Source organism: Centruroides sculpturatus, unplaced genomic scaffold (genome assembly GCF_000671375.1).
Source record: "Centruroides sculpturatus isolate CEXI.00-Female unplaced genomic scaffold, Cexi_2.0 scaffold244, whole genome shotgun sequence".
Lineage (NCBI taxonomy): Eukaryota > Metazoa > Arthropoda > Arachnida > Scorpiones > Buthidae > Centruroides > Centruroides sculpturatus.
In genome coordinates, this window is record NW_019384450.1 from 505,256 (window position 1) to 531,877 (window position 26,622).

The 26,622-nt window shown below is 34.2% G+C and overlaps 1 protein-coding gene and 1 long non-coding RNA gene across 3 annotated transcripts; one reads left to right on the top strand and one right to left on the bottom strand.

Moving 5' to 3' along the window:
• Positions 1 to 4,935: 4,935 nt before the first annotated feature.
• On the top strand, positions 4,936 to 15,061 carry LOC111620542 (glyoxylate/hydroxypyruvate reductase A-like). 2 transcript variants are annotated; one of them, XM_023362475.1, is made up of 11 exons: positions 4,936 to 5,009; positions 9,673 to 9,816; positions 10,130 to 10,167; positions 13,022 to 13,158; positions 13,448 to 13,530; positions 13,608 to 13,695; positions 13,775 to 13,892; positions 13,960 to 14,027; positions 14,128 to 14,212; positions 14,538 to 14,582; positions 14,643 to 15,061. In XM_023362475.1, exons 1-11 carry the CDS (start codon positions 4,976 to 4,978, stop codon positions 14,727 to 14,729), a joined length of 927 nt encoding a protein of 308 aa, XP_023218243.1. In that variant the 5' UTR covers positions 4,936 to 4,975; the 3' UTR covers positions 14,730 to 15,061. The 2 variants fall into 2 exon arrangements, with proteins under 2 accessions (XP_023218243.1, XP_023218242.1); XM_023362474.1 differs by lacking the exon at positions 4,936 to 5,009 and adding an exon at positions 8,935 to 9,176.
• On the bottom strand, positions 7,556 to 25,404 carry LOC111620543. Its single transcript, XR_002755931.1, has 5 exons — positions 25,330 to 25,404; positions 24,139 to 24,241; positions 18,730 to 18,857; positions 13,029 to 13,118; positions 7,556 to 8,314 (listed from the first exon to the last, which is right to left on the bottom strand). It is a non-coding gene; the product is annotated as an uncharacterized LOC111620543 (long non-coding RNA).
• Between the last annotated feature and the right edge of the window lie 1,218 nt (positions 25,405 to 26,622).

Genomic DNA, 26,622 nt, shown 5'->3' on the forward strand with positions numbered 1-26,622 from the left:
ATATAATTACCGCAACCGTCCCTCCACGATATATAAAGTAACCCGAACGCGTTACGCACGAATATACGGGCTACGCGAAGGACCAGCGGGATAATTATAAAGTTTTTATTCCGTTGTCGGATTAGGAAATCGGAGGGCGTACTTTATCGGAGTGGTGTGAGGGAGGAAGGGGGCGATCGTGAGAAGAATGGTAAGAAACGTGAGTGGAGGAAGAGAGAAAGCCGGGACGACGTTAATGCTTAACTTAGTCCGCTTTTAAATAACTGAAGCGGTATTGTGAATAATACAAAGCGGGCGCTTGGTCCACCCCGGAAAATATCCGTCGCCTTTTGAAACATTCAATGGCCGCTTCCGACTAGATCAATATTTCCGTTAGAACCGAAGCCGTCTCGTCTTATGTTACGTCACAAGATAGATTTTTATTTGCACTCTCTTCTATAATGACGATTTTCCTCTCGTTACTACCTATTACTCTAATGCTTTCGTGTCTGGCTACTCTCTCTCTCTCTCTCTCTCCCCCCCGTATATTTTAATGTTCTTCTCTACCTATTCCCCCCTTTTTATTTATTTATTTCTTCCCTTTAAATATTTAAAATTCCGTAAATTTACTTTTTTCGGTTCCTCCGCTCGTCTCCGGTTTGTGTCGAAAGTATTGCTTATATTATCTCTGTCTACGTACAGTACGTCACAATAGTCGGAGAGAGGATAATTACGGCCACCACCGGATTTTAATTAAAGGAGGTGGCCCGGAAAAACTTGTAAATCGACTTATTATTTCCTTATTTAAAATGTAAGGAGAGTGTTATTAATGTATTATTATTATTTATACGCGTGTATTTACCTTCCTCGTTAGTACCTTCCTTCCATTTTGCGAGTTCGGTGGTAAACTGGTAAAGCCTTTAGTAAATAGTGAGGTAAATAAAGAATTGCGCGCTTAATATCTACGCTAATTATTAAGGCGCGTAGACGGGGAGAGGTTATCGCCGGATTAAAGGCATTAGACAGGTAAATTTATTCGCGAAACGGAAGGGTTTACGGCGCGTAGAGTAAGTTTAGCGGCGCATAAATTGGCTTAACGATGTACGCGCTGACGAATTTAGAAAGAATTCCTATCGTTTCCTTCCTTGGAAATTGGATATAAAATGTTTTCCAACGTTAATCGAAGTCGTTAGTTATCTGGAGATGTGGAAGTCGAAGGAAAGGCAATAAAATAAGAGAGAAGGTTCTTTAACTAGTTTGTTAGAAATACAATCTAGAAAACAGCAACTGCCGTATCGATTTTCAATTCTGTGGTTTTACGACATTTTGTGGCATTTGCCACACCTCGTAGCCCACCTCGCTACACGGATCGAGTCGTATCGAGCGCAAAATAAAACTTCTTTATAAAAATGTCTATCCCTCTATCGATTATAAACTTTTATTATCCGGTTTTGATAAAGATCTACATTTATTTACATTCCTTCATTACGATTATTAAAGCGGCCGGTAGTACGGTATATTGTGCTTTTGACACAAGTAGTAGTCTACTTACGCGTAAATCGAGAGTGTCCCCCACCACTACAATGTCGTCTTTCTGTATAAAGTAGTATATTTTTAAAAGAAATTCGCACGTGTTGGATAAAAGGTAGGCTATACATAAAGGTGATATAAGTAGAAGGGAGCGAATAAGCCGAAATAAGAAATAAATAAATAAATTCGAAGCCAAACTTGTTAATACTTATTTATATAGAAGAAAACAAGAAAAATTCCATTTTAAAGATAAATAAAGGAGTATAAAATATTGTTTGAGGAAGGACTTGTTTGAAATTATTCCTACCTAGACGTATACATATTTTAGTGGAAGACCATCAATTGTCAAAAAATCTAATGGCTGGCATTCGGCACAAGTTACTTCTAGGAATTCTGACAGAACAGCAACTTCTCTTCTACTCTTTCTTTTTCTACAGGGGAAAAGAAATATGGAGTCTCCGGTCTTAAGTTGAGAGCTGGCTGCAATTCCAAAGAAATATTACCTAACTTTCAGGGAAAAGATGTCACGTGAAAAATTCGACTAATTCGTCAGAAGGCATTTTATTTGTTTACTTATTTCTGGACAATTTTTCCGCTTCCGTTTGTTTCCAATTAAATTTTAATAGGCTAAAGACCATCTTAAACCGGCATTCTCCTACGGGGAAATTAATAAAGCGAATTGGAAATTCCGGAAAAAATATATATATATATATAGGCTGTATATTAGCGAACGAGGCGGCAAACAAACGGATTTTTCTTTAATAAGAATAGAAAATAATTAACTTCCGACAATCAAAATAATCCAAACATTAAGTTAAATAACACAAAAAGAAATAGGAAATTAAAAAACAAAATGAAGAGGGATGCCAGATGTTTTCTTTGAAAATTTATAAAATTAGATTTTAAAAACCGCAGCCCGGTCGAATTCTTTTCCGCAATTTAATTGACTAAATTTAATTTAGTCGCCGCGCTCGATAAATTAAGAGTGAGAAGAATTCGTCTCTCAACGTTAAACAGAGAGAAAAGCGAAGAAAAGAAAACACGGAAATGTATTTTAACACGTGAATATTCCGAGTCGGAATAACCCGGAAGAACCAACCAAGTGTCATTCCGTTTCCGCAATTTTTCTACATTATTATCTGCAAGTGTAGAAGCCAATTTGGTAAAGTAAAACGGCAGCATTTTCCTGGAAAAAAAAAACTAACTTTATGTGTATAATTATGTACTGTATACGTCTGTAGGGTTATTAATTAACCAAACCTTTACGGCACAATACAAAGGGGTTAATTTGAATTAGGGGTCTACCGCGTGCGGTGTCGATTTAGGACACGTTTCTTCGGGGGGGAATAATTTCTTATCGATTTGGATCCTCTGTTAGCGGGAACCTCGGATAATGTTGCCCTTTTTGTCGGTAGGTTTGTTTGTTTAGTTACGGCAACGAAACACTTGGGCGATCTGCCTTCCGGGAGGTCTTTTTAAGGGAAACTGACTCCTATTTAGGCGTTGTAGATGCGGAGAAAACCCGGAAAACTCCACGTGGTCAACCCGTCCGAGCGAGGAGAGAACCCACGACCAGAACTCCCAGTGTTAGGCCACCGGTGGGCCCTTTTGCCCGTAGGACAACTCGCCACTGATTTTCGTAGTGAAGAATGTGTTTTTACTTTTAAATAGAAGGGAAGATTTCCCATCGAAGAAAGTTCGGCGCATTCGTAATTATTTATCAAAAAAGGAGGATAAAATTGAATTTTGACTACGAAATAGAAAAATTGAAAGACGTTTGCGTGTTTCAATTTTTTTTTTTACATTTCGTAGTCGGAATCGCGGTTCGGGTTCCTTTTAAAGGGGCGATTTTCCGAGCAATACTTTACGGGAATGTCATTTTATCTCGTAGCTAAGAGCGGGAATTTAGTTTCCGAGGAAATAAAAATGCGAATATTCCAGTTTTTTTTTCGTTTTTATTGGAATAAAAGTGAAAGCGAACAAAGCTAAAAGTGGCTTTTTTCGAATTTAGAACCGTCGAATTATTTTAGTGACGGCCCAAAAATAAAATAAAAACTCCACGACTCTTCCCTCTTTCCGGGAAGAAAGTGTTGGTGTAACGAATTGTATCCGTAACGAATTGTATCCGTAATATGCCCGGTCCTTTTTAAGTTTATCCACTTTTAAATCTTATTATCTAAACTTTAAAGTGTAGTAATTGGATCGAGCGTAAACATTCGTACTCTAAATTCGGAAATAAATATAAATTATCACGGCTCTTTCGTGATATATCCGAATCGGGGTAGCGGCTTTTTCAATAATAAATAATAGAAGAGCCAAACTGTATAGTTTTTTTTAACTATTTCGACCCCGTGGATACTTAAAAGGGCTTTTGTATTGGGTTCGGCCGGATCTCGCGTGTCAAAATGGGCCATCCCCCGAAAATTTCCTGGGATTTTGGAAAGAAAAGGGTGGAAAAGAAAAGAAAAGACAATTGCCTGGGTCCCCCCAAACAGGGAGCCCCGAGTCAACGTTTTATAAGAAGATATTTCCCCCAAAAAGTTCTCCCGAAGAAAAATTCACTATGCAGTACGTGGGGCTCCTAATTCAAATTTGCCTGGGCCCCACGAAATTATAACGCCCCACTGTAGACACGCCGACCCTTAATATAATACAGAAAAGATGTAATTATGATCTATACAACAATTAAATGAGAAATTAGTAAAAATGAAATAAACATTTTGCCTTTTTTAATTCATTTATTAACCGAGAGCAATGCCGAAAACTATTGTTAAGTGGTTTCTTTTGTCTTTCTCTCCGAGACAGACTTTTAAGTAATAGGAATCGAGAGACTAAACTAAACAATAAAATTATACATAGATTAATTGATTAAATTAGAAAACAATTAGCAAAATTCATAAAGTGCGGTCGATACCCCCCGTACAAATAATTCACATTTCTGGCTATTTACATCGATTAATCGTCGCTCAAATGCGGGTATTACAGAAATCACGTGACACGACACGGCAAATGCCAGAAGATGGACGACTGATGATTAGGAGGAAATGGCAATCCATACATACGAATCAACACCGAATAAATGAGTTTCGATTCTTACTAATTTCAAGTTTCGCCATAGAAGAATGTAATACAATAGAATAAAATTAGAGTAAAAAAGAAATTCGATTGTTTTTATAAGTTATTCAGACAATTGAAAAAAGAAAAAGAGCCATTCTTTCCCGAATTTAGTCCAAGTTTTTGTAAAAAAGTGAGAAAGAATTGAGTTTCTTTTTCCCTTCTTTTCTTCTTGTTTACGAAAAGTTTAGAATCGATCCGATAGGCAACGGACGATATTTACATTGGGTTTTACCTCCCACGTCGCACAACGCTACGGCCGAAGATGGAAGACATAAATTTGGAAGAAGGAGACGGTGGCGAGGCTCATCTTGGCCATATTTAAACTTCTTTAATTCACTGGCGGAGGAAAATGGGCCGCATAATGGAAAGCGAAGAATTTTCCGGTAGGGAAATTTGCATGTAAATTCCGGGTATCGACCGGCGCATCCATTCTCTAAACAATCGATAGACGGGGGCGAATTGTAGTCCACGCGAGTAAATAATCAAACATTTACCGCTTGGCGTCTGCACACCACAAAAGATCAATGCGGTCGGCGCCATTAAAAGTTTTTCCCGGGGTCCTCTAATGGCGGAGAAGGTCGTTTGGCGGAAACGTCTCCCACATCTGGATGGAGATGGAGTAATGATGCAACTTCCGCCTTCATTCTATACTTCGGCAGTAGTAATAGTCGTGAGAAAATCCGGCATTAATGGTAAATCCAGCGTGGAAGAAGGATGCAAATGACGACCATTGGACGTCTCCAGAAAGGAAGCAACCAATAGCCGGATACTTTTTTGTACCGGTGGTACTCTAGGAATTAAAAGCGCCTCCGATCCGACACTTCTTCTACAATCTTCGCCTCCGAACGTCTTCCACTTTTATCGTTTATTAAACGATATCTCCCTTCTTTACCTGCAATTTTTTTTACAGTGACGTATGACTTTTAAGAGTAATGGATGGCCAAAGGATTTCCAGGTTGGCCGCTGAATATCCACGCAGCAACTACCGAATCTTTCTCTATCCCCCGTTATTTATTATCCGGATGCTGTTTACTCCCGACGCAAACCGGGATTATAATTCACGTTTTAATTGGGTAACGGCACAAAGCCAAGATTTATTATGTCCGACGCTTTTTTTTTTTTTCACCCTCCGCGAGAGACGACAGAAAGAAACCAAGAAGTGCCCTGTAATCTTACAACGGTCACGCCATCTTAGCCTGGCTAATGGAGAGTAGATTGATACTGCTGGATATTTGTCTAGTTTGCCAGTATGGCCGCCGCGGTGGCAAATTAATGACTGTCGGTTCTCTGCAGCGGATTTCTTCGAAGTTAAATGCTTTTTAAAATTGCTAAATTTTGCTTATCTTCCCACCTATTAAACGTTATAATATAATAGATTCGTAATTGTGGCGATAAACTTTATCGCTCGGTATTTTTATTCGGGGCAATCTAACTAACCGTAATTAATTACAATTATCAGATTAACCATTATGAAATGGTTTCCGATGCCCGTTTAAACCATTTAACGAGTACGGATAAAATACATAAGCTAATTTCGTAACATTAGTAACATTTAATGGGCCCGTTTAGAACGTATTATTAAAACCCTTCCGTAATTATCCGATTTGTATCGGTTTGTTCGAATAACAAAGACCAAACGAATTCGGCGGATAGACGTAGAAAATCGAATATAATTAACGAGGTTGAGGCCGAAGTTTTAAACTCGAAACGTGTACGTCGGACGTTCGGCGACGTTTTCCTGTAAGCCTAGAAGTTTGACAATGGCGTTTGAATCATGCTCGACATTCCAAACGCCTCAACCTCGCTATTAATTACGACGTTTATTCCCGACGTAATTTACATACGACAGAGAAGGAAATAAAGTATAAAACTAGACGTCGCCATTAACCAGACGTGTGAGAAAGCTACAGTAAATATGCATTTGTAAATAAAACTAGAGAAGTGTAAGTAACGTACAAAGTCCGAAGTAATGTATGAGTCGGGAGAATTCCTAAGGGATGAACACAATCAATGTAGACAAATTAATCTTGCAAGTCACATCGGGTTATTCGTGTTAAAACTGATTCCTTCACATCCACTTCAATTTCTTTCTAGAAATTTATCAACTTTATTTTTTTTTTATTCTCTCCTACTTCTTTTTTCCTATTTGGTACCAGGAAACGGACAAAAAATATCGAGTTATTTTTTTTTTCAATTTACTTTCTTGATGATTTTCTTAAGAGTCGAAAAACTTGGGTAATTATATTACAGCCATTAGACCTATATTATGCAATTGTAAAGCTTTAAAAGTCCATAAATCTACATTGATGTATCGGAGAAGAGTAGAAAAAGAAAAAAAAAAGTTTAATTTAGTAGTAACCGAAGATTAAATGATGGACTGTTTTTGGCACGAAACCAAAAAACATTAGAAGTTTGTGAGAGGAATTGCCGGTTTAGAAAAGAAAAGAAAAAGAAAAGTTCGTATACATGGTGGAAACATTTCTTTGCGCTTATCACTTCCGAAGCTTATAAAAGATTACGAGAAACTCTTGCGAGCAGGAGTTAAAGTAATTTCGAAAATACTTTATCTTTCGAACGTAGATTACAGATAAATTCTGTCTTGTCCGCCGATGCTATTCTTACCAATACTGTTGAGCTGGATGCAGAATCCCTGGAGACGAGTTCTCGATACGGTCAAACGCCTCGAAGGTAAAAGAAACACTTTGTATTTTCTGCTTGTCTAAGAATTTTTCTACGTAGTAAATTGGAGAAAACTTTTTCGACTCGACGTGTTTCCGGTAATATAGAAAAATGCCATAAATCGAGCGATTTTTTCGGTCAAAGCTCCGATTTTTATCGACTTTTCTGCGTGTTTTATTTTATTTTTTTCATCTCGGAGTGGATTGATGTAGAAGAAATATAGAAAAAAAAATACAAACATCAAACCGCATTAGATTTATTTAAGATTTATCAGAGCTTATAACTTTGTACTATTTTTTATCCATAAGTCACTTTTCCAAATAATCAAACAGCGAGGAAAAGAATTCTCTAGATTCATGAATTTCATGAAAGTTCAGCAGCATTCTGGGATGTATAGAGGCAGCGGCATCTATTTCTTGGCCCGCCGTTATCCATCATGTCACACCACCCAAGGGATTAAAAAGTAATATATGTCCACGTGACAAATGAAAGGCTGTTGGTGTTGCTACCCCCGCTGCCAATATGTGCAGCGGTAATGAGGCATACAACATTGACGTATTTGCTGCGAAGCTCGCATCAACGTCTCCCAGCTTTAAAGGTTAGACACGCTCGATAGTTCTCCTTCCATTCGCCTTTCCCGTACAACACGGTGAATTATACACGTGACACTGTTACTAGGGAATTAACACTCCGTTAAAGCATTTATCGGATGCATTTTTTTAAAATCTTGTCGGCAGTTTATTATATTTCGTACACAACTTTTTCCTTTTATAAACTATACAACGACCTCTTCGATCACCACGTGAACTTAGTCCGGTGGTCTTTGAACTATCGAAATAGTATATAGAAATTTAACGAATCTCTTAAGCCAAGTTCTTAATTCGACTTTTACAAAAATAAATAAAAGACAAAGCCATAAACTGATTGTAACCATTAATTTCCACGTGATTTTCTTTCCCCCTTTTTTTATTTAATTCGTCGTTACCTCACAAAACTTTACATTCGACCACTGAAAAGATAAGAAAGATCTAATTACAGTATATAAATGATATACTTTATCACATATATTTCGAGATAGGATAACCTTTATAAAAGTTCAGATACCTCTCTTATAAAGGGGAATAAAGTACAAAATACATGCTTTAATATAAAATTTAACTCCAATTCTACTTTATAAAATAAGAAGTAACTAAATCGATTAGCAAGAGAGTACGAGGGAGTTTTTTAAGAGTAGCTCCTCGTATTTTAACCAGTAAAATCGTCATTAAATTTGACCCTGTTCGCGATACGACACACGACTCTCCTCTATCTCCCCTACCCTTTAACCTTTAACCACCAAAATTTAATAGCATCGATCCCCCTAATACGCAAACCTCCTTGCAAAATTTCAGAAATTTTCGACAAACAGCACGGGAGTTATTAAGCTTTAAATTGTATAAAGAAAATCGTGCCCCTCATACACTAACATCCATACATATAGAAAAAAAAACCCGAAATTTTAGCGTGTAAACTACCTTGTACATTAAAACTGATATAACGTAGATCTTTATCAAAAAATTTGAAATTCATTATAAGTTCCATCTTTCATCGCTCCGTGTCAAAATCAATCGAGAGATAAATCGATTGCCGCGCCCGTTCGGCGTATAAAACACAGTAAAATGAGGTTATTTAACGCCAAGTTTAAACTGTAAACAGAAGAAAGGTCGACTGGTTACTCCGTCACCTTGACATAGATGTATCCTTTTTCCATGAACTCTTATCGTTAGACATGGAGTCGGATACGATCTACGTCGTTTCTCAGGTGCCTAATTTAGGTAAACTATTACAAGAAAGATTACCTCATACACGTATCAAGAACATCACCCTACCAGGTGAGAGTTTGAAATTAATTTCGCAAATATTAACGTATCTTTATGAAGTTTTGCCGGGCCTACTACGTTGTAAGTTTCTTTCGCGCTTAACTCACTTAAAGTGCAGTTGTACCGTACGTATTAAAATATAATGTACGACAGTATATAAGTAATAATAAAAAAAACTAAGTGTTAAGTAGGCCAAAGGATAGATTTAAGTTTTACTCGAAAATAGGTTAGGCTAATTCATTTCGTAAATCAGATTAATAGGAAAAAAAAATCTATTTATCACATTTAATTAAGTTTCGAATTAATTTTAAATATTTAATTAAATAATTAATACTGTTACGTCATTAATCATTTAATTTAATATTTGCAAATAGGAAAATTGTTTATATTCGAAATTAATTTTTAACGTAAAACTATAATTTGCAAATCGAAGTTTTAATTAATTTAGAAAAATAAGAAGAAAATTGGATAATTTTGATGATTTTCTTTTCTTTCCCCCTAAATAAAGCGAAATTCGATTGGCATCGAGTGTTAGATCCAAAAATAATTGACCTGGTGAAAGATGCGGAGATTCTCTTCTGTGACAATACTTCGGTGGGGCAGTTGATGTACTCTTTACCCAAACTAAAATGGGTCCAAACAGTGTGGGCAGGTAAGCAAAATTTCTTTAAAAAAAATCAAATTGCTTATATTTTTATCTTCGGACAGACACACAAAATATTTTAAAAAATTGCATACTTTTAATATGGCGTATCGTTATTTATTCACGATTTTTATTGCATTGATTATACTTTGTCCTACTTTAATCTTATCGCAAATTTCATACTAAAATCACAATGGGATAAATACAGACCCGCATTATAATTAATACATAAAAAGTACGATAAGAAATTGTAATACTGTATTGAAAAATATTATTTAAAATGATTAAAAATAATCTATTGTTTTATTGTTATTTATACTAGGTGTGGATTCTATATTCAAGCGTTTGGATCCCGAAAAGGTTTGTCTTCATTTATAATATAACACTAGCGTAATAGAACAAATGTCAAATTTACGTGTAGTTTTTATTAAATCTTTTAAAATAATATTAAGCTACGGAAAGGAGAAAATTAAATTGAATATAGTCTACTGTCCTCCAAAACTTACGGTACAAACAGTTTTTCTGTAAAAAAATTTGACGAAACCAAAGACAAAACGTTAAGAAAATGAGCAAGTATTTATTGTGACGTGGTTACAATGCCGGGCTCCCCTGCCCCTAAGGTTTCCATATCTTGTCTTGAATTTCAATTATCTAATATTGTTCTCGATATTAAGGAAAGACAGACGGACAGACATACGGACGACCGATTTATTAATATGGGAAACAGAAAATTAATGGAAGGGGATTATCGCTGTTTGAGACAGCAAGACGGATAAAACATATATTATTAAAAAATCCTAATGTTGTCCCGTTTTAAAGTTAAGATTGTGAATATTCCAGATGCCCGCGTGCTACAACCCCTTCCGAAAGACCGTTTTGTGGTACTTTCGGCGCAAAACAGGAAGAATACGATAGTGCATCATCGCTTAGCTCGTAGCTGGACATTCTGTAGCAACTGGAAAAATATCTGCTACGAAAATGAAAGGAGATTGTTTGTATTGGGTTACTCTATCACACAGAGAAGTTCCATTATGAACGAGACAGTACGTTACCTCTAGCATACGGTAATGAAATTCAGTACTATTCACAGCTGAATTTGTATTCATTTTACAATCTGATTCGTGTCATATGCTCTGGAGAGAACACGGAACAGCCAATCTAATATTCTTGAACGAGACAATTACACAGGCGGCAGTGTGTCATAATTTGAATAAGGATCTGTTTGGACAGCCATACTGACCTCCATGTTTTTACTAGAGGAACTTTAAATAGCTTACTCAGAGGTATCGGGACAATATCCTTAATCAGTACGTCACACCGTAATCTAGTGAAGGTGGTGATTCTGTTCTTTTAATGGGCGATAACACCTTCTGTATTTGGTCTTAACCTATCACAATGGAGTGTATGGGCTCCTTCTTAATGGTGGCGATGTGTATTAATATTCGCATTTAAGACTGAAATTTAGTGTTGAAGGCTTTTTCAACCAAACATTCATATTGTTCTATAGTTTCTAAAACTCCTTTATCGAAAAAAAACAATAGAACATCATGCACACGTAACTGAAAAAGCCTAGGGATGTACAAAAATTGTTTGTTCCTTATTTAATAAAAACCGGTAGGATATTATTAGTTTTGGAAATAATTAATTGTTTAAATATTTTAAAAATATTTGAGATTTAGCCGTAGTGTATCTCTCGTCTTCCTCAATCAATCAATACCAAAATGGTCTTTTATCCAAACATTTGATATCTTATGTAACCTTTATCGGAGGAAAGGCATCTTTGTAGAAACTCTTAATTACATTTTTATCTGGATAATCTTCCAAGGTCGTTGGAAAGTATTTTTACTGTAAATTATAGAAAAATTTAAATAAAACACGAAATATTTTAAGTTCATCATTGTGGATAACTAAAGAAAAAGTTATTAATTTGTTTACGTGATGTTCGTTTGTGTATCCGTGTGACGTATATTTATTACGGCTGTTCTTTAGCGTAATGTATATGCTATTGTAAAGCCGTAACGTTCTAAATTTTTACTTTCACGGCTCTGTTATATATAAGAAGGAAAGTATGGCCATCGATCAAAAAATGGCCCTACATTTTTGGACTCGAGACACCTCGAAACGTCGAGAAATTTAAAAAAAATCGGGTTTTTTTCTGTATGTATGGATGTTAGTGTGTGTGTATGCATTTTTGTGTGTTGTGGGTGTTTTGTACAGCTATGTCTATGATGTCTGCTCTGTTGTGATGGATTTTATCTGTGTTGTTTCTATGGTCTTCTACGATAGATGTTTGTAGTATGGTCCCGAATGTGTAATAGCTTGTATTTGTGTTTAAGTTTTTTTGATTTATTATGTTTCATATTCGGTTATATCGATGTTCGTAATCTGTATGTACAGTACTAAATGCTTGCAAACTGATATGTGGGCTGTACACGTGAAGGTTTTGGAGTTTAATTGTATGGATATGTTTGCTTAAAGTGTTGATTTTGGTTAATCAGATAAGAAAAATTTTCTCCAGTTGTTTTCACGTATAGGCCTATATTTTGTGGTTCTCTGTGTTGGGTCTAATCCAGTGTATTTCGCGAGTGTTTCTCGAAATAAATTTGAGTGTTAATTAGTTGTGTGCTTATAGAAGCTCTGTTAGGTTGTGTTTCTGTATTAGTGCATAGGATTTCCACCATCCCCCCACCATCCCTCCCATCTCGAACCCGATAAGCATAACCAAATGTAGAATTTAATCATGACACGCGCGTGTGTAAATGAACTGTAACAACATTGTTACAGTTCATTTACAGTTCATATTGTAGGGCGTTTCCACCCCAATCTCGATAAACAATAGAGTCGTGCCGGTCATCTATCTAATACCTTTCGGATGAAAATTTTTGAATTGAAACAACATGACTACCGGTTGGCATTGGAAGTTTGTATATAATTAATCGGAGCCTCCTGCTCCTAAGGTTTCTATATCTGGTCTCGGATTTCATCTATCTAATTTCGTTCTCGAGATTAAGAAAAGACAATGGGAATTTATAGGTGTATTTGTCAAGAAGTATCCGTCTGCATGCTGACATGTCTGTTTTAAGTTTTTTAATGGTATAGTAAGTAGGGACGGTGGCGGATTTCCCGTTAGATCCGACTAGGCCCATAATAATCGATATTAATTTACTATTTATCTTGCTTAAAATATTAATATATCATTTTATGATAATTACAGCCTTTACCTGTCTTTACTCTAACGAGATACGGCGACAGTAGATTTGGTGATTCCATGGCCGAATATTTTCTAGCCCAGGTCATTAATAACGAACGATCTATGTACAAAATGTGGGATAATCAAAAGATAAGTAAATGGTAAATAAATATAGAAAAAAGTATTAATAAATTTGAAAATTACACTAAAAATTATCTACATAAATATTAATTTTTAAATTAAAAAACAATAGAATTAAGTATTTTAACCGCAACAAACTGTAAAACGTCATTTTCAAGTAATGCTTACACTAGAAAATTAGTCTTACCGTATTGATTACATTACAGTAAAACAAAACCATACAATAGCATTACAACACGAAAAGCTTTCGAATATAAAATCCTACGTGATGATTCATACGCTTATTTAAAACAAAAACAAACATTTCAGGAGAACAGAAGTGTTCCTGAATTGTCGAACAGTTTCCGAATTGATTATAGGAATAATGGGAATCGGCGTTTTGGGAGGTCAAAGTGAGTAGAAAAGAGATTGAAAAACCCTTTTATAGCTATTTTGTATTAGTGAAAAGTGAGAATTTTTTCATCTTAAGTCGCAAAGGCTGTTAAAGAAAGAGGAGCTACCGTTTACGGATTGGTTAGAAAAATAAGGAAGAATTCCGATACGAAATATTGCGATAAGTCAGTAAATTTTCTTACAATTAAACCTTATTTTACTACATTGATTTAAAATAATAGACGAAATAATTGAATATTTCAGAATTTTTACGAATTTGAACGAATTTCTGAAAGACTGCGATTACGTCTGTAGCGTGTTGCCAAGCACGCATCTTACCAGGGGTCTTCTAAACGGAAATGCATTAGAAAGCTGTGAAAAGGTAGGTCGTTTATAACATCCCTGCACCCCCCCGAACATTTTTATCCACACATCCGATTTATTGACAGAAGCCGGTGTTTGTTAGCATGGGCAGAGGAGACGTCATCGACGAGGAAGATTTACTCCACGCCATTGAGTATTGTCAGCTTTTCTTTACCCCCCTCCCCAATTTTCTAAGTATAAAACCGACTTTTTAATATGTCTTAAAATAAACAATCGATAAACGTTTTTCGTAGAAAAAACTGGATACGTAAGGCCATTTTAGACGTGTTCAAAGAAGAGCCCTTACCAGCCGACAGCGTTTTGTGGAGCCACCCGAAAGTAAGTTTAAATATAGAAAAAGACATATGGAAATTGTTTAAACGAACGAGCATTTTCTGAATAGCAAATGCGGGTATGTTAGCGCGAATGAAATAAGTTATACATTTTTCACGTCTTTTAACAAACGAAACCAAACCAAATATGAAGTTTAAATATTATTTTAGTAGTGTAAATAAACATTGTTATTGATCAATGTCACTTTAGAACAGTCGAAGTAATCCTCTCGCCATCTGTTGTTCGATTATTACACTAGTTTTTATCAGTTTACACCTGAATAATTAGTCATTTTAAATATATTTCCTCCAAAAATATAATTTATTTTTAGATTATCGTCACACCTCACATAGGAGGATCGACGAATACTTCAAAGGTAAACTTTTATGCCGTTTTATAGTTTTGTTATTTGTTCGTACAATGTTTTTACTTTCAGATAATAGAATGCTTTATGGAAAATTATAAAAGATTTCGTTCGGGGAGAGAATTACTGAATCGTGTCGACTGGAACGAAGGATATTAAAACTGGCGTGGATCTTTTTAATTCGCTAATTTGAAATATACGAGAAGGACACACTTTAACGAGATAGAAATAGCTGTTTTTACAGGTTATTCTGCAAGCCGATTTAGAAAAATTGGACAAGGAGCTTACATCTTTGAAAAGTGTGCCTGTTACGGTACAGAACGTCAACTATATCCTCTTTCGGTCGTAGAATTTGTCTCGACACTCAATTTGATATAACATTTCGACGTCCATCTATAATTTACCTCAATTCTATTGTTTATAATAATAATAATGAGATTAAAATGCTGTATAAAAGAGTGTAATAACGAATAAAATCTTGGTAAGTCCTACTCCTCTCGAGATACACGATCTCCCTCTATCTCCCTGTCCTCTCGACCTTACACCACCGAAATTTAATAGCATCAATGCCCTCATATACAAGCTACCACGTCAAATTTTCTTTAGCAAATTTTCAGGATGCGTGTAATTTGTAACAACTTACACCTATACAATATACACAACACCGGAGGAGTCGAACCGTTTTGCCAAGCAGAAAATTCCATGTATTAAAATTGCTTACTATAAAGTTAAGACAAGTTTCTCATATTTTAAGATTCTTCGACCAGATAGGAGTTCTTTGACAGAACTAAACCTGGATATAGGGGAGATCGGGGCAACTTCGGCATGCGGGGCAAGTTTGTCAAGCGCTTTTTTTAAAAAACAAATTAAAAGGAGACTTTGGTTATAGGTTAGGGAGTTGAGTTTTATTGGTGGCTTGTTGAGTGTAGTGTTTTTATTGTTCTCCAACAAGCGTAGTTGAATTATCAAGCAAATTTTCATTTTCGTTCAATTCCATATAATATTTTTTTTTTCCATTTATATTGAATTGGCAGGTTTTGTTATAATTCCATGATAACGAAAGTTACTTTTCCTGTTAGAAGGATGTAACTTCAACTTATTCACGTGGCCAGATCGTGGCTTGGCATTCTGTTCTCAGGGTTGTACTTAATGTTTCGAAATCATGACTAGCGGGGTAAGATCGGCAACATAAAGCCACATTAGAAGCAAAGGATAAAAATCAAACAGATGATAAATGAAAACATGTTTGCATTTGTTATTCATGTATATATGTCTTTGAACTTGCATTTCGTTGTAATAATATTAAATGGGTGTTGGATTTGTATTTCTTTGTTTTAATAGTGAATTCCAACTTATACATTGTTAATAACATAATTTTATATACGTGCCTATCTTGCCCCATTACTGTTGCCCCTATACCAGGGGCAACTTTAATAAAAATAATTAAAATAATTACAACTTTACAAAAAGAGAGAAGTTGCCGATCTTGCCCCTATACCCGGGGCAACTTCGTCAATTTCTCTCTTCTTGTAAAGTTGTAATTATTTTAATTATTTTTATTTCCAAACTGATTTTAACCAGTTCTATAGTAAGGTAACATTCCAATAGACAATATGCAAAGCTTTTTTTTCAGTTTACAGCAGTATTTATTACACAAAATTTAAGTAAAGCTTAACATGCCGATCTTGCCCCGATCTCCCCTACACTTACAAATGAACTTCAACACATCTGGTATTGCAGCGAATCGATGTTTGTGCCTGGTCTATTAACAATCCTGACCATTATAAAGTTTAGTAAATGTAAAGTTTAGCTTTAGAATTAAAAATTTGATATCTTTTAAAATTAAAGTGTTTTTATGAAGATGTTATCATGAAATATCGAAGGTGCTTTTAGCCACAAAGTTATAATTATCGCCATTACGCCTATAACTATAGTTTGACAGTTGAATATTTCATAAGTAGTTTATGCAATCAAATTGATGCATTACTGCATAATCAGTATCATGTACTATGTAACATACTACCGTTAATTATAACGTGGCACCGCTCGTAAAAAAAAAAGTAAAAATACAGGAGATGCTGCGAAAATGATCGATGTATTAAAAACTTTCATCTTTTGATAGCTTAAAAGGTATGATAAACGTTAGATCCACGCTGTATAAGTTTATATTTATGTAAAATATTGATTGATTATAATGAATCAGGTTAAATCGAGTAAGGTAACAATGTTTTCATTAGTTAAACAATCCAGCAAAGAGTTGCTTAATTTTCCTGGCAACATTTAAAATTTTGATAGATCTATCTATTATAATATTTTTAATTATTATAAAATTACAAAAAAAAACTTAAATTTGAGGGTATAAACGGGTTTTATAAAATCTATAAATGGTAATAACGAGGAAAATCGGCATTAAGTCCGATCCTATTGGAGATACGATACTCGACCCCCCTCTATCTTTCCACCCCGTCGACCTTTAACCACCAAAATTTAATAGCAACAATGTTCATAATACACGAATCTCCATACAAAATTTCAGAAATTTTCGACAAAAATCACGGGCATCATTAAACTTCAAAGAGAGTGAAGAAAATCGTGTCCCTACATACACTAACATCCGTATATACAGAAGAAACCCCCCGAATTTTTCGCATTTCTCGACGTTTCGAAGTACAAAAATGTAAAAATCTTAGTAGATCATTTGATCGGTGGTTATACTTTCCCTCTTACGTATAACAGAGTCGAAAAAATAAAAATATTTTATAGTTAGTTAGACCAGAATTCGTTTACTAAATAACAAAAGTCGTCGGCATTTTTAGTAAATTTTTTGTTTTAGACTTAAAAGATACAGACTATTCTAAATTAGATCCCATCTTGGCTAGACAAAAACCAATTAGATTTCAATAAAGAAAAAAAAAAGAAACTCGCCATTATTTCAGATTTATTATAGGAAAATAGAAAAAAAGGCTATAAAAATAAAACACATTCATCTGCTTCTCGGATCAAGAAAAAAAAAAAAAAACACTTCGCAGAATCGACTGGAACAAAATGGCAAATTGTGTGAATCTAAGTAAGCCCCGGTTTAAACGATGATAAATTTCTACGGTAGAAAAAATTAATAAATTTAATCAGGACATTTATTTCTTATAAGAGATAATGTAAAAAAAAACAGTAGACAAATCTATTCGTTAATATATTAAATGTTCAATTTGTATTCAAGAAATAAAAAATGGCAGGATGTCAGACGTCACTGTTAATACAACAATGGCCTGCGATAAACATACGCGCCATCTACTTTCAAAATAAGAAATAAATACTAAAAAAAATTCAAATATTTTAGTACAAATGTCTAACAAAAATAATTCAATTATAAATTTTTAAAAAAGAGTTAATTCATAAGCAGTAAAATGACAGAAAAAAAATGTCAAAATAAGCTCAACCTCGCTATTATATTCAAATGTAAAACGAGCTTGTATTATACTAAGGAAATATTAATAAATTTATATTTTAATTAAGGAATTTCAAAAAAATGTAGTGTACTGTACATAAATAAGTACATTAGAGAATAGCGTAAAGATTAATACTGTTTAAAATTAGGAGCGATAATTCATTGCGACTATTCAATTTTTATTTAGAATGTCGGAATTAGAAATAATGGTTTAAAAAAAATATATATATGTAATAAAAAATAACAGTTAGAGATATTGTTTCAGTACAGTCGATGATACTGTAACAGTAGCTAGGGAAAATAATTTAGGAAGGATGAAACAGGAAGCCGAACGATTAAGAAAATTGATAAAAATTGCTTCCGACTATTAATTTAAAAGAATCATTAAATAAGTAACGTATGATTGGCTGAAAGATGTTTTTGTGAACTTGTCTACTCGACAATATTTATTTTGTTAGGCCACATACGGATTTATATACAATTTTGTCTTTTATAACTAAAAAAAAAAAGAAAAAACACATTACCGTTTTGACTAAAGAAAAATTTTAAAGTAAAATAAACAACCCATTTATGTTTTTTTTGCATTTACTTAAATTTTAAATTTATTTAACTTATAAAATTCAAAAATAATAATAATAATAATTCATTTGTTAATACAGAAATTCCTTTAATTGAAGAAAAAGAATGAAATATTACACGATGATTATAACTTACAGAAAAATCCTTTTGTAAATGACTTTCTAATGAGTCTGCTTCTCGAATTTATGTTTTTCTCTTATTAGCTTTGCCAATTATTTTCTTACAATGCTCGATAAAACTCTGCCATGCGCATAAATTGTTTTCTGGAAAATATAATTGAGGCCGAGAAAAGATATATTAAAAAATAAAAGTGTCGACTTTTCGTCTTTTTGACCAAAAATGTCAAAATACATTTCGTTATTTAACTAAAAAGTATTTTGACATTTTTGGCTGCTGTTTTCTGGATTATAAAGCTAGACAGTTGCTTTATACTTTTGCGGAGTTTGGCGAATTTTGGTTAGACTATGGTAAAGTAATCCGAGTTCAAAGAAAAGAAAAAAAAAAAAAAAAAAAACAGATCTACGTCCCTCATCCCCACTATATGGAACCACGTTCCATGGCCTTTGCTGTAACTGCATGCCCGGATTTTGTGCCGATTTCAACCAATTGTTCTTTCCTTTCGTCCATATGTCAGCAGTTACGCTCAACTCCTTCCTCTCATCGCAAATTTTAAATTTCTATCAAACTATTTAAGGTATATGTTTTTTAGCCGTGTCAAGCGACTCACCGACGTTATGATTGAGAGACAGTTCCATCAGTCCAAGATAATGATAATACAGTAGAGTCTCGATTATCCGACTCAATTGGGGACTGGGGTTGGTCGGATAATTGAAAAGTCGGATAACCGAAAAGTATGAAAAAATCAATTATTAGTGTAGTATATTATTATATCTCACGTAATTAGTATATTAGTATATTAGTATATCGCTATTCACCTACTTCGCGTTGAATTTTCATCGATGTTAAGCCTAACAAAAATTTTTTTAAATAATAATCGTCGCTATTGTATCGTTAAAAATTATAAAATTAAGCCTGGTTTAAATACTGGCTCCCTTTCATGGTCGAATGAGTGTTGCCAGCTAAAACACGTAAAAATAATATTAAAGTAGCCAAGACATAGCCAAATATTGTAGCGCCACATCACTAGCGGACATTTGAAATTTGCCGACTAGGACGGTCGGTTAACCGAGGTGTCGGTTAATCTGGGGTCGCATAATCAAGGCTCTACTGTACAGAAGAGCATCGATTATCCGACTCAATTGGGGACTCGGGTTGGTCGGATAACTGAAAAAATCGGATAACCGAAAAAATGAAAAAATACATTATTAATATAGTGTATTATTATATCCCATGTAATTAGTATATTAGTATATCGCTATTAACCAACTTCGCGTTGAATTTTCATCGATGTTAAGCCTAACAATTTTTTTTTTTTTTTAATAATAATCGTTGCTATTGTATCGTTAAAAATTATTTGTAAATTATTTTATTGCTCACAAAACAAACAACCATTCATAATTAGAAAATTAAGTCTCGTTTAAATACTGGCTTCCCTTCAATGGTCGAGCCATGTTGCCAACTGAACCACGCAAAATTTTAACAAAAATAATATTAAAGTAGCCAAGACAGACAAATATTGTAGTGCCACATCACTAGCGGACATTTGAAATTTGCCGACTAGAACGGTCGGTTAACCGATGTGACGGTTAATCGGGGGTCTGATAATCAATGCTCTACTGTAATAATATTATTATTAACCCAAGATTATTAAAAAAACCCAAGATAATAATAATAATATTATTGGCCTCTTTGTGCTTTCTGAGCGGTAAGGGGCCTAAAACTTTATAATAATTTTATTATAATTTATTTTAAAGTTAAGGATAATGATATTCCGGGAATACTAACTTTTGCGTGTTTTTCTTTCTCATTGTAAGCCTAACCTATCCAGAGAAAGTGAGGTGGATTGAGGCAGCTTTGAAATTTTGAAAATCTTTGATCTAAGAACCATTAAAGATATTAAATTCCATGATGATTTTAAACCAATTTTCATGGAAGAAGGAGTTCATACTTATACCAAAAGCAAGTTAAAAACATGAAGACCACTAAGAAAGGGGCTAATTTTAGGGATCAAATGCTACACACTCTAGAAATTGAAGACTTTTTATAAACAGTATTACAGCTATCAATACACCCACACCAATATTGATGGTACACATGTAGTTACAAAGAAAGTGTAAGGTACCAGTATGATTAATGTGAGGAAGTTCCTTGTTGCTGAAGGCTAAACTCTGCCTTAGTGAAATAATGATTATTACGTCGATACTTTTATCTGTGCCAATCATTAATGAGATGATGATAAACATGTGGTTAGGGTAGTATTTCCATCTCCCGCAATCAGGCACTAGTATGCCATAAATGTGTGATTATAGAAGTGGAGATCATAATTATGTGCTCAATGTGATATTTATTTTTTTTTTGTTTTAGTTTAACCAGTGCAACTGTTCCATCTGGGAGTTCCCGCAATGGATCAATGACCAATCACCCAATTTATTATTCCTGTTTAATAAGTTCATTGTGATCTTGGATTGTGCTTTCATTCAATAATGATACTGTAGCAGGCTAACAGATTAATGGCAATTTTTTGTGTTTATAGGTTGAAACATTCAAGATGTCTTGATCTACCAAGATTTTCCAGACCGATTTTGTAGAGTTCAAAGACCTTGTCAAGCAGCCCTCGTTTGTTGATCACACAAAGCTTGTTGAAACGTTGATGTTAGATGGAGAGCGACGGAAGTTCATAGCTGCCCCCTCTCATTTCTGCAAGACTGCATCCTTTGTATGATCAAGGCCTTTTTTGAAATTGAGGTAAATAACAATGGGATTCTTCTGCTGGAAAGTCTGTGAAAACAAATGCCGGGATGCAAGGATTGTGTGGAACAACCAGCAGGGAGGAAGGAGCTTCAGAATTTGAAAAACTACGGACTCTTTGCTAAGTGTGAAATCATGGCCAGCTCTACATTTGTAGAAGAGCATCTTTGAAGATATCCTGTGGTTCATTTAGATTTCAAGACAAGCAGAGTTAGATCACATGAGGATGCACTGAGCCACGCCAAAAGAGTGATTCACAAGACTTTTTGTGAACATAGGTATTTAAACCCTGTCAAAATCGATGATGATGATGATACGTGGAATAAGTCAGCACAACAATTCTGTGAAAAGTGGTGTGATGTAGTCAGTTATGAGGGTCTTAACCCAGAGAAGGGTTTGAAAAGTCTCTGCAAATATTTGCATTTGTAATTTGGAAGGAAAGTAGTGGTGCTCATCGATGAGCACGACTCCATTATTAATGCAGCCCTGAAAGGGGTGGATGCATCAAAAAGTCAAGAGTTGAGTGACAGTTGGTCTGATGATGCAGATCCTTCTTCAGGTTGTGAGGCCACCTATAGGTGAGTATCCTATTCAACGAGTTCTGATCACTGGTATCTCTATGACTTCAGGCATTACAGTGATTGCTGCCTCAGACAAACCAGAGAGTTGCAGATTTACAGAAAAAGAACTTGTTCCATATTATGGAATAACTAAGGACCAGTTGAAGAGCTTGGTGTCAAAGCTGGAAGAAAATGGGCATCTTGGCAAGTTTAAGAAACCAACTGGCAAAAAAGTGACATTGTCTAAGAGGCAGAAAGTAGCAGCCGAGCCAAATAAAAATGATCATCTTCATACAAAATAATTTGTACATAAAATATTTTAGTTTATTTTTTGTGAATTACCAAATTTTTTCATGGTCGTTTTCATCATTTACAGTAGCCAATTCCTAAATAATTTTCACAAATAAAAATTCAAAACAATAAGAATATGTTAAAAATTTATATAAATGATTTTTCTTATAAGCATTTAACTATATAAATATACATGCAATTTAACTTTATTATACAATAGTAAATTTTGAATTTCGTACAAAACAAAATATTATATTTTTTTGACATTCATATTATATAAAATAGTTTCGATATCATTGTTTTTATATACATTTGTTGCATAGGCTTGACCTACATACAAAAATTATTAACGTGTATTTCACTTATGCGAAGATAAAGAAAAACCTAAACTACTTTTTTGATGCGTTGTTTGCTTATTAATATTTTTAATTAATACTTAAAAAACGATTGTATAAGTTTTTATAACTATAAGAACACAAAAATNATGTTTCTTATAACTATAAGAAAAGCAAAATAATTTTATGAGTAATAAAATATACTGCATAATAATTTTACTGAAGGAAAACTTGCATCATTATATAACTATTGTTTCTTTTAAGAAAAGAACAAGCTAAAAGGTCCTCGAGGAACGTGCTACCATACTCGAGATATGACACACGACCTTTAACCACAAAAATCGAATAGCATCAATCCCCTTATAAACAATCCTCCCTGCAAAATTTCAGAAATTTTCCATAAACGTATAACATTAATATGTTTTAAAAAGTTACATATGTTTTATAAATATTTACAAATGTAATAAAATGTACTGTACATAATTTTATCTGAAACTTGACAACATTTGCTTTTAGTCATATGAAACTATTTTCTAATACAGTACAATTAAACCTCAATTTATAGCCTCCAATTGTTCTCTACAGAGGCTGGTGCTAAATTGGTAGACCTCAAACAACGAGAGTTATATGTATTAATAGGATATAAACACAAATTTTTGCTTGATTATGCAAAATTAACTTAATTAGGCTGAAATTTGAAAAATTGTAGACCTATGAATTTGCACTGTCTGTCCTTCCTTAATCTCAAGAACGGAGACAGATGAAAGCCGAGGTTAGATATTGAAATGTTATACTAGTAGGCCTCGATTAACTTTATAAGAACTTCCAGTCTACACCAGAAGCCACGTGGATTTAGTTCAAAAATTTCCCCTGAAAGGAGTTAGATAAATGGCACGACTCTAAGAGGATAAATATTATGTAGGTTTTACAGGGAAAACACCACTAAAATCGAGATCATTGTGAAGATGTCACAATAAATAATTGACTGCTCGTATTCTAATTAAAATTGCAATGAGATTGATTTAATTGCATATACTTCATGTCAGCATATTAATTATGAATTATTTTATATAATTAACTGGTTATATTTATTTGTTGAGCATGTAAACATTGTTATGACATTTGTTTTGGATGTTTGTTTCTATACATCTGCAGACACAGGATTACAATTTTTCCCTGGGCTAATTCCAGACTACTGCGGTAACTTTTTCACTTTGGTGTCTGATTTTAAAAAAACTGCCACGTTAAATTTTGATGATTTTAGTGTTAGAAAAGTTCTTTTCACTCGAGTTTATCGATCAAACGGGGCGGAGATATAACCTATTATATCCGGTTCCTCTTATGATCCTTGTTAAAAACCAAAAGAATTTTTATAACCTAATTAACGAAATTATATCCAAATAGCAAATCGATAAATTAATTTTTTTCCTAAAAGATCTCAGTCGATTATTTGTATCTTTGAATAATCTAGAAAGGAAAATCAAGCTTACCAAAAAAAATTTAATTTCCTTATCTCCAATTGGCTCTTTTCTTTCCCTGCGTACTGTGACGTACTTATGGGGGTGATGCGGGTGTTGGATCCCTCGCCGGAGGCTTTAAGAATAAAATTTAAATTAAAAATACTTCGTCTTAAATAATTCAATATCAATCATTTCATTTTTTTTTAATAGTAAAAACACGAATACTCTGTTATCAATCGCTTAATTATACTACGTGATCGCGCTGCATTGTTCTAGAATAGGGATCTCAAACGCATAGAGCCATTCAAATAGATGCGGGCGTTCTATTCGTTATTCGTTATTACCAGTCGACCCCCTTATAGCACTGTTGATTATTCCGTTTTATATGAATTCCATGTTGTACGAGTCACTTAGATTTTACATATACGTGTTCCGGGCTGTGGATGGCTCAGGTATTTGTAAAATCTAAGTGACTCGTACAACATGGAATTCATATAAAACGGAATAATCAACAGTGTTATAGGGGGGTCGACTTGTATTCGGTAAATCAAATCATACTTTAAACTAAAAATAAGTCGTAAAGGCCCTTTTGTGGCCGGGCCTTTACGAATTTTTTGTTTTAATCCCCTCAAGATGTTAGAAACGTTGATTTTTTTTTAGAAATTGAGGCACGGGCCCGATACCAAGCCTTTAAGGGCCGTATCGGGCCCGCGGGCCTCCGGTTTGCCACCCGTTCTTGAATAGAGTTTGTTCTCCAAGTTTCCTTCTAGATGCATGGGGAATATTCTAGAACATTTGTCTGCCTGATTTTTCTTTCTTTCGACTGTACTTTTTAGATCGGCAACATTTTAGTTATAACTCCTCGATATAACGCCGTTTCACTTCATTTATGTGCTTTTTCCCCCCTATTCTTAATTTGGATATTTAGCATGTCAGGAGCCATAGACGATAAAATTGGATAGAAATTATTCTGAAAAACAAATTTAATAAGAAATATTTGGAAGAAAAATCGATATTTTTCTTAAAATTTAAATATTTTAACACTTGAAAATGTCATCGATTAGCCGTTGTTGCCTTTGTTAAATATTCACTCGGCTATCGATTTAACATTTTTATGTATTTATAATAAAATAAAATAGAAAAAAGTATTCAATATCTATAAAAAAACATCTTTTGATACAAATTCTGTACAAATCGTTGAAGCTTTTCGTTATAAATTACCTTCTATTGTAATTTATTCGAGTCTTTAGTGAAGCAGACGATATTCGATCGTGTACCCTCTGGTGAGAAAAAATGGCGTTTGGTAATATTATTAAATTAAAAAAAAAATTATAAACAATGGAATATAATGCCATTATCATTATTAAAATTTCAAANTTATTTAACTTATAAAATTCAAAAATAATAATAATGATTTACGTAATAAAGTGCTTCCATCTGCTGACGATAAAGTGAACTTTAATTTCTTAAACGACAATGATAATAAATTACTAATCCATAACAATTCTTTTTCTGAATACAGAATTTAATTACCTACGCTTATTGTGATCAATATACGATTATCGATTCACATTTTGAAAGAAATTTTCTAATCCATTTTCGCCTTCGCGCGTGAAAGGTCACCCCGCCGATAATATAATAAAAAACATTTAAGATGACCTTTAATGATCGGGACTCCTTGACGAGTCGAAATATAACGGAAAAATGTCGCGAGCCATTCCGTCTATCACCACCAATAATAATCGGTCCTTTGAATTTTCTTCCCTCAGATAAGCACGTGATCCGATATGACCTTTCGAGTAAATACAGTCAACTCCCCTATAACGCTGTTGATAATTCCGTTTTATATGAATTCCATGTTGTACGAATCACTTAGATTTTACAAATACGTATGCCGGGCTGTGAACGACTCGCTTATTTGTAAAATCTAAGTGACTCGTACAACATGGAATTCATATAAAACGGAATTATCAACAGTGTTATAGGGGGGTCGACTGTATTACACCCGATAGATTTCATTTATGCCTATTCATATCCATAATATCCGCTTGAATAGATGAAAGTAGTATTCCTCCTTCAACTAGGATGCGGATCAACCAATTCGCCGCTAATGGTAAACTACCCATTTAGATCTCCTCTACGTATTAATTAGACACGACGTTGTTAAGGCTCCGGTTTGGACCAAAAAAAGGCTGTACTAAAGGATTCTAGGCATGCTAATATATAGATTTAGCCATAAAGAATCCGGACTGAAATCTTATCCAGACTTTCGTGATTTTCGCCGAACAGTTGTGATTGGAATATTGGTTTCTTTGAGAAAGATCACCGAGAATGGACAAAAATTACTTAGCCTATAAGCTATTCTATCGTGGTAGCAATCGCCATTATCCTATAGCATTATTAATCTTTCATAAAACTATCCTTTTAAAGAAAAACCTTTGGGGGAGGTTTTCTATATTCCTCCTCCACATATCAGTGTTACGTCCTGGCAAAGAAATGGGCACTCAAAGAGGA